This window comes from Pholis gunnellus (assembly GCF_910591455.1).
Source record: "Pholis gunnellus genome assembly, chromosome: 17".
In the NCBI taxonomy this organism is placed as follows: Eukaryota; Metazoa; Chordata; class Actinopteri; order Perciformes; family Pholidae; genus Pholis; species Pholis gunnellus.
The window spans coordinates 9103369-9114377 of NC_136544.1; the positions used below are offsets into that span (position 1 = coordinate 9103369).

Genomic DNA, 11009 nt, shown 5'->3' on the forward strand with positions numbered 1-11009 from the left:
AAACCAAAACAAGGCAGGTACAAAAGAAAGCGACCATTAGTTGCTATTTTTTGTTAAATATGCCAAAATACTGGATGTGATGTGCTGTAACTTGTGCTTGATGGTGCAATTAAGTACATTTACTCAAGTACTATACTACTAGTATTCAACTTTTATAAAATACACATTGTGGCTTTTCAGTAAAGGATCTGTTTATGTCTATCTTACATTAGAATCTGAATCTGAGTAAGGTATGTTAAGACTTTTGCAGTGTCTTTCTGTTCCTCCATTTTACACCTTAACACGACAAACTTTGAAGATTGAAGTGCAAGAAGTGCAAAAAAAGCAGGAATTTTAGCCCATCGAATAACTACGAAATAGTAGAATAAAAAATAGGTTAATTGTACAATATATTTTTATAAATAAATCTATATCTGTTTTTCAGGGTTCCTGGAAATGATTCTTTTTCATGCCATTAATAATACAAAATAATATGTCTTATTTAAAAAAAATGTATCGTCTCTCTTCTTCGGGACGCGTCCGCCTGCAGGACCCAGAATCCTCTGCGCCGAGGCAAGATGGAAGAACCCAGCAGCTGCGGGAGAACAATGTTTTGGCTTTAGATATTGAAACGGACAGCTGAGGGTGAACTACTCGAGCCACAATAGCAGGTCATGGTCCTGCACCGGTAAGAGAAATTCATAAAATCCAACTTTGGGGGAAGAGGCGGTCGCCGTAGCGGTTGAACTCCTCGCACGGGACAGACAACAAAGCGCACTAACGTTACCGCTAGTTAGCTGCTAAGTTAGCTGGCTCGGCTAGCCCGGACGAGCATCATTGTTCGCTGGAGTTGTGTGGGCCGTTTGTTATGGGTCATGCTTGTGTTGTCGCGCTATCACCTACAGTCGGTCCACTGTCCAGGAAACCAACTCAACGACTCGGGGGGGAGACGGCTAAGAATACGTAGAACCGATGTAAAGACCAGTCGTGTTGGTTGTTTTATGTCTCAGGCGCTAACCAGCGTTCGTCCTTGATCATTTCTCATGCCCGCTGATTTAACGTCTGGTGTGACGCTAGTGTGCACTGATATCTTATACTAATTCTTTAATTTCAACTAAAAGAAAAAGTACAAAACTAACTTTATTTACACGTTTACAAACGCACAGACTTTCCACGTGCTTTAACAGTTTTTTTTCCTGTTCATAACTGCTCGTTTACTGGTGTTCATCAAGCGCAGGTCTGCTGCTGTTATTGCATGGCCATATTAATTATTGCCTGATCCTGCATCACAAAGAAGAAGGGCCCCGCAAGAGTGGTTAGCCAAATGGTTAGCTAGGTAGCTAACGTTAATTGCACAGCGAACAAGCTTGGTAGTTTTTATACATGAACGCAGATTTAGCGTCCTCGACACACGTGTGGTCTACGTCAACACATTTGAGAAAGCGGAAGTTGTTCGGAGCGGTTTAAAGTCTTGTTTAATTTATTAAAAGTTGTCTTTGTGCTAGCTGAGTAGGTTATTGCTGCTAGCTCACCATCAGAGCTGAAGGCATCTGGCAGCAGCCAGATAGCACTCGTACAAGGAGCGAGCAAAGACAACTGTAGAGAATGTTATTATTATATCTTATATTTTAACTTTAGTGGAAAATGCAGGAACATTTTACATTTTTACTTCAAAGACACCTTTCTAAAATTTGACAAACTTTTTTTTTATATATTGTATTCATCACAGCGAATCACATTTGATGTGGATGTTAACGCTCAAATGTCTGCATTAGACATCTCGCTCAAAGCGATTACAAAAACATGCATTTGTTTATCCAGAAACTACGTAATTACACCAGTGTTTCTAATGCAGTCTGTGCACTCTCATTGGCAGATAAGCTCATGCAGATAGGATGACTGGGTCAGACAGGCCCATCAAACAGATTAACACTACTTCAATCCGCTCATTCCTCATCTCATGTTGTGGCTAGCATTGCAGCCAGTGACCTTTCTGCCCTGTAAAATACTGCACAAACACTGTAATCAACCACAGAGGACTGTGTACACTATAGCCCCCAGCTTTGTCTGTTTTGCTTGTTTCCTCATGTCATGCTGCCAGACTGCAGCCCTTTTCTTGACCCATAAACCGTTGGTTTTAATCCGACTAAGCGCCCAGTTGTTAGATCAGAGGCCATGGCACTGATTCTTGAAGACTGAGCTTAACTGGCTGCGTAATTATCTGTTGTCTATTATTTGTGTGTATCGTCACAGATTGATTGCTAGTTATAGGGTTTTAATGTTGACTTCTGCTCTTTTTTTTCTTCTTTTTCTCACAGGATGACACTGATTGCCAACCCATAGTTTTCCTGCCCGCCGGCATCCATCATGAACATCATTCAAGACAAACTAGGCAATGAATACCTGCGCTCCAACGGGAGCATGGACTCCAATTTCGGCTCGGGCATGATAATGTTCAGCCACCTCCCTCCGGTGACCAGCTTCACCCGGCTGGCCGCCCACTCCGTTATGCAGGACCTCCCACCTCAAGAAATGATCTTAAAGAAGGAGCGTGACTCGCCCGACTGCAGCATGGGTTACCAGGGTGGCCGCATGGGGTGTGCGGGTCTGGGAGACTATGTTCACGCCATGGGTATCAAGCAGGAGAAGCTGTCGGAGCACGATTATCGCCTGCCGGTTTACCCCGGAGGGCTGGGGAAGAGCACCGAGCTGCTGGAGGTGACAGTCAGCAACAACCAGAACCTGCTGGTGCATGACCTCAACATGGGCAATGTAAGTACCACCGATAGGAAAACATCTGTGCTCGAGTTTAGAGCTGAAAGAAATAGTCCCGTTCATTAGTCAAATGACGGAAAATATATCGCCAAATATCTTTCTCATTCATTAATCATATAAAGTGTATTTTCCCTCAAAAGCGCCAGACATTCTTTGGTTTCAGCTTTTCCAGTGTGAGGATTTGCTGCTCGTTATAGCGTCGTAATCTGAGTATCTTTGGTTTTTTGAATGTTAGTTGCACAAAAAAAAGACATTTATTTCACTGTTTGTTGTCTTTGTATAGACCAACTGACTAATTGATTCATCAAGGAAAAGTTGACCTGGAAACGCATGAAATCATGGGTTGTCCTATAAAATTACTACAATATTCTCATATTTTTCTCTGGCTGAGAACAAACTACTAGGACATTTTTGCAATTGCATTTATAGTAAATATTTAGATATCATGATAGAGACTTTGGGAGTCTGGACATTTCTGGTGTAGGTGCCTTGAAAGTGCTTGAATTTTACCCTTAAAAAGCTGTACGAACGCCTGTTATAGGCTTTTCATTTTGTGCATTATGTGATTAGCTACAGTTTGTTAACATGACCAGTGTAGTGTCAAACATGAGATATATATATATATATATATATATATATATGCCCAGATTTGTCCCAAAAACGACTTAATTTAGAATCATTTTCAGTAAATTTGTACCACAAATGCACCCTACTGTGTTTTGAAGCAGCTGATATTTAAAAAGCCTAAGAAGGGAGAGGATGGGTTCAGGGGGAGGAGCTTGTGTGAAACTGTTTATGGTGACATAAATCTACCGAGGGCTTGAAACGCGAAATATAAATGAGCCCCCCCACTCCCCTCCCCTCCCTCTGATTCTCTTTCTGGGTAGAAGGGTGACGTCATCCAGCCTCCGCATGAATGAAAACGTCCTGGCAAGGACACAGCTGTCTTGTTTAAGCTTGCACTTCATTTCAGACGTCTTTTGTGCTCATTTAAATAGAAATACACACAACCACACACTTCTAACAATAGCCAGGCATCAAAGGTCATCGGGGCTCTAGACGCAAGTTTGTTGGAAAACAAAATTAATTCTTGTCTTCATTGTGCCAGATCTTTTTCAATAAATTGACTACTCAAGGACAATTTTATGTTTTGGGGTATTTTTTTCAACACAACACGTGGAGCCCAAACATTAATAGTTTAGTCTGGCTCTCGTGATTATTTTCTTTATTCTTTGGAGAGCTGCGTTGATGAGATAAGCCCCACAGTCTGTAGCAGATTTTCCCCCTTAAAGCCCAACCGCTAAAGTCAAAGCTGGACCTATTTCTTTTTGGCTCGGCTCTTTCTTTCTCCAGTTTCTATCCTAAAATTTGGGCTGATTTTGAAACGGCAGGTGCGCCCACATTTACCCGGTCAGTCTCCATATGGCACTGATGTGCAGCATGTTCACTGGGAAAGAAAGGGTAGTGCTAGAAAGAATAAAGAGGGGAAATCAGGAGCTACTTTCTAGAATAAAAACCCCACACAGATTGTTTAGTGAAGATTTATACTTCTGAATGATTAGTTTAGTGTGCACGGTGGGCAGTTTTTATATTTCTTTCGTTAGAAATAGGGAATAAAAGACTAACATTGAATTACAGGAGAGGCCATACATTTAAGGCATTGTTATTTCACGACTAGAACCACATCTTGCACAGTGAGTTTCCAACAAACAATCACTAGATATTGGGATTGTTTGTTTGAATGAAACATGGGACTTGTTTGCATGATGGTTTTAAGACTGAAGGCCCTTTACCTTTTAATCAAGTAATGTCCTCGTGGCTCACTCTCACGGCCCTCTCCCTTTGTCATCCTCACAGCTGCCCAGTCAGTTAGGAAAGGAGCCCGCTGGGAGAAAAGGTCGGAGGTCAAATGGTGATGGACAGGAGGGTAAACCAAGAAAGAAGAGAAGCGAGGCAAAGGTTTGTCACATATTTATATATATATCTGTGAATGGCCTCATACTTTGCTATTTTAAGTCCTTACTAAAGAACCATCATAATTGTGAAAAGGCAATTAATCGTGAAGACAAAGAAACGACTATTAATGTGTTGTTTTATTATTCAAAATGAACACCAATGCATTCCTGCCTTTTGTCAAATAAAAACAAAGTCATGAGGCTTAACTGTAGAGTAATGCATTAACAATTTCCCATAGAATCATTTTATATCAATAAAAATGTGTAATTTTGTCTACATAAGTCTGTTTTAGATGTTTTTAATTCCGTGCATAGTGCTCATCAGACACATCTACTCGACATGAACAATATAAACTTATCCTTTAAATAGATAATAGTAATAATAATATAGAAGACAGCTGAGTGAATCTGACCCCTGTGTTTCTCTGTTATTGTTCCACAGCAATCAATGATGCTGGATGCAGATGGAGGCAGCCTGTCGCCGGGAACAAAGCCTCACATCTGTGAGCACTGCGCCGCATCCTTCAGAAGCTCCTATCACCTACGCAGACACGTTCTCATCCACACAGGTAGTGAAGCGTCCACGCGTCCCCTATGGTGCTCATCATTTCTCCTTCCTGTGCTTCTTCATGTCGAGAGTTCACAAAGAAAACTTTAATTAAATTATTCTGGAATCTGAAGAAACTAAAGCCCGTGTTATCATTACTGCTTGTACAGTTTATCCAACATTGCCTTCAGCTGGTTCTCGGTGTACTTGATAAGAGTTCTGAGGTAAACACAGATTTTTGCATAATATTTAGGTAGTTTAGAAATTATCCCTGGCCTCTCGCTTTCCCCTAAACATTAATTAATATCAAGGAGCCGAATCACTGCCCTGTGTTTTGCTTTTTAACTTTAACAGAGTCGTCAAAATGACATTACTGTGATGGAAACTGAGGGCAGCGCGACCTGGAGCAGCGCAACTCGCTTTTGTTTTCTGCTCCGACGCTGTCGACTGAATGTTAGCAAAGTCAGCTAAATTACTGCTGGTACAACCTCCTCTACTCCCGTCCAGGGTTTGCATGTAACAGAAGATGAACACAGGCATGCAAACGCGCGTCTTAAACGTAAAACATGAGGCTAATGTAGGCTGTGGCGGGAGGTGAGTATGGGGCAGCTGCTCTGCAGGGGAGCTGTAATTGAATTGGTCCAAGAAGGAAATAATATCTTGCTCATAATCGTAGGTAAGGAATGTAGTAGTAATGTTTACTGTGTTTAAAATAAAACAAAACAATCTATAAATAAGTAGCTACATATTTGCAACCATGATGACTACTCGCCTGTAATAAAGCATTATAAGAGTGTTATGTTTTGTTTTGTACCACATTTTAATTCTGGCTCCTCCTGACTTGCCACAGGATTAATGTCCTCATTTGAGAATCACTCGTTTATCACTCTTGGGAATTTCAGTTTGTGCTCTATTCCCAACTACTGTACTGTATAACAATCATTTTATAGCATTGAATTCATTTATGTAAAACTGTTTTCAAATCTCAGACTCTGTTGAATTAATAGTTAATCATTCAAAGTTTTCCGTGCACCAAAATAATTAACTGTGTTCGTATAGTCGATGGACTAAAAGATCGTATTTCAGAACGGGATGAACACCTGTGAAATACAATGCAGTCCACTGCAATAGTAACACGTACCGCTTTTGGTGAAGAGTGAGCGAAGTGATTGGATTTCATGTCATTGTTTTACGAATAAGTGAACCATTCTACAGAAGGGTAGTGACAGGGATGCAACACTGTAACCGTATACATCTCTGTGGCTTTGTTTCAGGCGAAAGGCCCTTCAGATGCAATCAGTGCAACATGAGTTTCATTCAGAAATACCTTCTCCAGCGGCACGAGAAAATCCACAGTGGTGAGTGTTTCAAAGACAACCATCCGTGCCGTATCTGATTCAACCTGCGAGTCATTGTGTGCCTCTAATCACAACTAACCTTGAGCATCGCTGTTCTTGTATTGCAGGAGAGAAGCCATTCAGCTGTGACCAGTGTAACATGCGTTTCATTCAGAAGTACCACATGGAGAGGCACAAGAGGACTCACAGCGGAGAAAAGCCGTACAGATGTGAGACCTGCCAACAGGTCAGTGAGCTGCTTAGTATCCCGATTATCAAATGCGACACTTTATGCGTCAAAAGCTTTAAAACAACATTTGGTGTTATTCCCTTCAGTATTTTTCTAGGACAGACCGACTGCTTAAGCACAAGCGAACCTGTGGAGAAGCCATAAAGAAGGGGCTGGATCCTGGGATGATGGACCTGGGTTGTGTAGACTTGGGACATGGCAGCTATGGAATCACTCAGGGAAATGTTGGGAGAAAGAGGGGAAGGTCCAAAAATTCTGGCGAGGGAGGGGAGCGCAAGAAGAAGAAGGGGGATGGAGGAGGGTTGAGGGTACCGCATATTCATGGGGATGTACCTGACGGCTACAGCATCCATGATTACTCAATGGAGAATCAAACGGTATCTTCCTCTACTGAGCCGGGACCCAGCATGCAGCAGGGCCACCACGGCCGGGCCCCAAAGATGGCCTTCAAGAAGGCTAACCGTAAGAGCCTGGATAAAGCGGTTCTGGGACAGGCCAAAGTGGGCTCGCTGGAGCAGAGCGAGGGCATGGATGGTCTCGGCCTCATGCACGGTAACGGGGCAAAAGTAGGCCCCGCCAGCAGCAGCAACTACGACGACGCCATGCAGTTCCTCAAGAAACGACGCTACCTTAATGCAGCTAACAATGCAAACTCAGCAGGGCCGGTGGTGGCTGGAGGAACCAGCAATGAATATGATGTCGGCGTTGGTCACCTGTCGTCCCAGCAGTCCGTCATTCAGGGTGTCGTTTCCAGCGTGATGGACAGCGACGCGCCTCTGAATCTCGACAAGTCCGGGATCCCAGACGAGGTGCTGCAGAGCCTCCTCGACCACTACACCCAGAAACCGGACGGCTCGCACCACGACGTTCACTTCGACATCAGCGACCATCACGTGGAGCTGAACCCCGCCTCCGCAGACTGCTCCGACATCGGCCACAACGCTGACACCTCCAGTCCGTCCGGAGACAAGACCGGCATGATGCACGAATACTCTCGCTTCCTGCTGCAGGCTTTGGAGCGCACCAGCCACAGTGCCAGCTTCCCCCTGGGCCTCGGGCCGCCCGCCTCAGGACCGTTCACCAGTTCCCACCCGGGAAATCCCCTCTACGCTGACAAGAACATTTACACTACGTCCCCGATGGAGTGCGGGTTTGGCCAGTCGGTGGCCTCGCCTTCGCTGCCCTCCTCTGTGCCAAAGTCTCACTTTGCAATGCTGACGGGATCCTCGCCGCAGCACGGCTTCCACCTGAGCGGCCTTGAGGCCTCCACACACCAGCAGCTCACCCCTTCTCAGGAGCTCACCGACCAGATGGAGAAGCAACACTCCTCCACTCCCCCTTCCTCCTACCAGATCAGCCCCTCTGACCTGAGCACCCAGAAGGACCACGCTCCGATCAAGAACGGTGCGGTGGTCTACCCGCTGGCAGCCTCGCAGGATTTGGCCTCTCTGGACTCTTCCAAGCCTTCCTACCAGATCGAAAACTTTGCCCAGGCCTTTGGCTCCCAATTCAAGTCAGATGGCCGTGGCATGTCTTACGGCACTGACTCTAGCGGGGAGGTGGATCACAGGATACGGACGCCTGTGTCTGAATTCTCAGGGTATAGTAGTTTGTTATCTGATGTCAATGAGCCAGTAAGTACAGGTTCCAAAACTACAACAAGCCAAAGCTACAGATGAGAGCCTGAAAGGGAGAGAACATGCGTTAAATTCTCAGTTTTATTTTTTGTGCTCCTATTTTATTATTATTATTATTATTATTATTGTTATTATTTTTTTAAGTGACATCTTTGTAATTATTCGGATTCTGGTTTTGTGCCCACTCCTCTCCCCACAATAAGCCCACAGGGCTTCCTCACAAATGCAATTTTTTTTTTTAAGTATCTGTTGTTTTTAAGTTAAATATGTATTTACTGTTTGTTCTCGTCATATTAGTGGCATTAGGTCTGGTCAAAACTCATGAACTGAAAGTACTTTTTTTAAATACGTGTAGCGTAGTACGGGACATATTTCTTTTACAATGAGGTGTTTGAGCAATGAACTTTACAATTGTAAAACAATAATGAGAACAACCACGATGGCAGGGAATAGCCCAGAGTTGAAATAGCAAAAAAAAAAAAAAAGTTGTCTGTTACAAGGTTTAAAGTATTACTCAGGAAAAAGTGGAAAAGGAGAAGCCTACGAGGTGCAGTGAGCGCTCTTTTCAGAAGTTTAAGTTTGTGACTTCAAAGAGGATTGTTCTTATGTTTTATTACTTGTTGAATGAGTGTGACATAAACAGACTGCTGCCAGCTCACTTGAGCACTGAAAACACTTTCTACTTGGCTATATAGAGATTATGGTACTTTCGTGTCAATGTGAAACTCATGTTTTCTTCAATAAGGGCCATATATATATATATATATATATATATACACACATCTATATATATATATATATATTTATAAGAATATATATTAATGTAAAATAACAGATTTATTCATTCTGGGGAGCTGCCAGTTGAAGTCGAGGAAGAGTGGGGGCTGGTTCGGGGGTAAATGTTGTCCTTGGTATATTTTTGGAGAACAAAAGTGATGTTAGGGCTTTTCTTTGGCCAATAGAGGTTGCTGTTGGGCAACGAAAGAATGGCCTTCCCCCTTTCCCTGCCCTCCGCTTCTTCCTCAGTTCTCTTATTTCTTTAAAAGAATCCAGTTAGCACTTTGAGCCGTTTTCTTACATTGCGTAAAGTACCTTGTCGGAATCAAGGAAGCTCAAACATCAGGAATGGACTGGCTTATTGACGGAGACGCGTCGTTGTTTGGGCATATACAGACCGGGTCTCTGGGTTGAACATATTCTGGGTGTATGATGTGGATACCCTTTGTTTGGGTAGCATGGTTTATATGGGGATGGTGGGCGGGGTTGATAAGTGAAAGTGGGATTTTTCATTAACATTTTCTCTTTGTCCTTACTTTTAGGGAGGGTTTAGATTGGGAGGGAGGGCGGACTTTTAAAATAAAGTGACATTTAATCGGGATAATGTAAATGTAATTCAAACCTCTAGTTTTAGTTTTGACTTGTTACCCAACTTAGAAGCTTTGCTTTCTTATTGAATTTGATGACAAATGTGTTAGTGATCAAGTATTTTCTTCAGCTGTTACTGAGAGGCAGCCATATGCATTATGAGCAAAAAGGTGGCTGACCATAAAATGTGTACGCGTTTAGATATTTCACGCGTGCCGGCAGTACCGAGCATATTTGTCCCGTTAGAAATTGGGTGCCTATTCCTGAGAAGTGCAGGCTGCAAGATATTGTCTAGTAAATGTTAAATGTAATTTCTTGCTGATCTTTAAATGTATTTATGTACAATTCTTTTTGTAAAGACAACAATAAGTTCGCTGTCTTCCATAGCTGCAACTGGCCTTGAGTGCTAGAAATGATATCACTCTGCTGATTGAGTCTTTAAACCCCTTAACGCCCCCAACGGCCTGTTTTAAGCAATCATGAAACATGGCAGAGTGAATGCAATGCTGTGATATCTTAAATGATATGTTGCCATGCTGAACAGTTGAGGCGTTTAAAAAAAGGATTTGCCTCTCATATACCTCATATCACAGTAAACCAGGATAAAGGAGTGAAGGTTTGATGTATGTAGCAGAGATGCTGTTGTATGTATAAAAAAAAAATGTCATGTTTCTGTGTGACTAGTTTTGTGTACATGACATTTATGTGACCCACTAAGACGTTGTTGCTTAACGGTTCCTGTAAATGTCTTATGCCAACCAGTGTTCAGTCTCATCAGTTCGACCTCCTCCAGATCTAATTTGCCATATTGCTTCAATATGCTTATTGTTTACAAAATAATTACAAAACACTACATCTTACTTAACTGAATTCTGACCCCTGTATCATTTTACTATATTTCTTTCCCCTTTTTTTTTTTATCACTGCCAAATTTTGTAGCTGATGATATCTTCCATTTTTATGTTCTTCCAGCTTCTTGTGACATGTTTCACAAGACTGTACTTGTCCAATGAATTTAAACTGATTAGGGAGAAAACAATAAAAAAAAAAAAAAACTGTTCTCAAGAGTTCTTGTCCTCCTGTATGTGGGAAGTGGTGTGAAAGATGTTGATGCTTTGGTCAAATGCATTTTTATGTTTACACTGACATTAGATTGGAGCCGTT

The 11009-nt window shown here is 42.5% G+C and overlaps 1 protein-coding gene across 1 annotated transcript; it reads left to right on the forward strand.

Annotated features, from left to right (window-relative positions):
• Window positions 1-552: 552 nt before the first annotated feature.
• On the forward strand, window positions 553-9735 carry znf281a (zinc finger protein 281a). The gene is made up of 7 exons (XM_079176859.1): window positions 553-667; window positions 2298-2751; window positions 4612-4713; window positions 5152-5278; window positions 6531-6614; window positions 6722-6840; window positions 6930-9735. Exons 2-7 carry the CDS (start codon window positions 2347-2349, stop codon window positions 8520-8522), a joined length of 2430 nt encoding a protein of 809 aa, XP_079032985.1. The 5' UTR covers window positions 553-667; window positions 2298-2346; the 3' UTR covers window positions 8523-9735.
• Window positions 9736-11009: the final 1274 nt, after the last annotated feature.

Coding starts and splice junctions, on each gene's coding strand:
- znf281a (XM_079176859.1), top strand. CDS start 2,347: ATGAACATCATTCAAGACAAACTAGGCAATGAATACCTGCGCTCCAAC. Junction 2,752..4,611: donor ATGACCTCAACATGGGCAAT/GTAAGTACCACC, acceptor TCATCCTCACAG/CTGCCCAGTCAGTTAGGAAA. Junction 6,615..6,721: donor GCACGAGAAAATCCACAGTG/GTGAGTGTTTCA, acceptor CTTGTATTGCAG/GAGAGAAGCCATTCAGCTGT.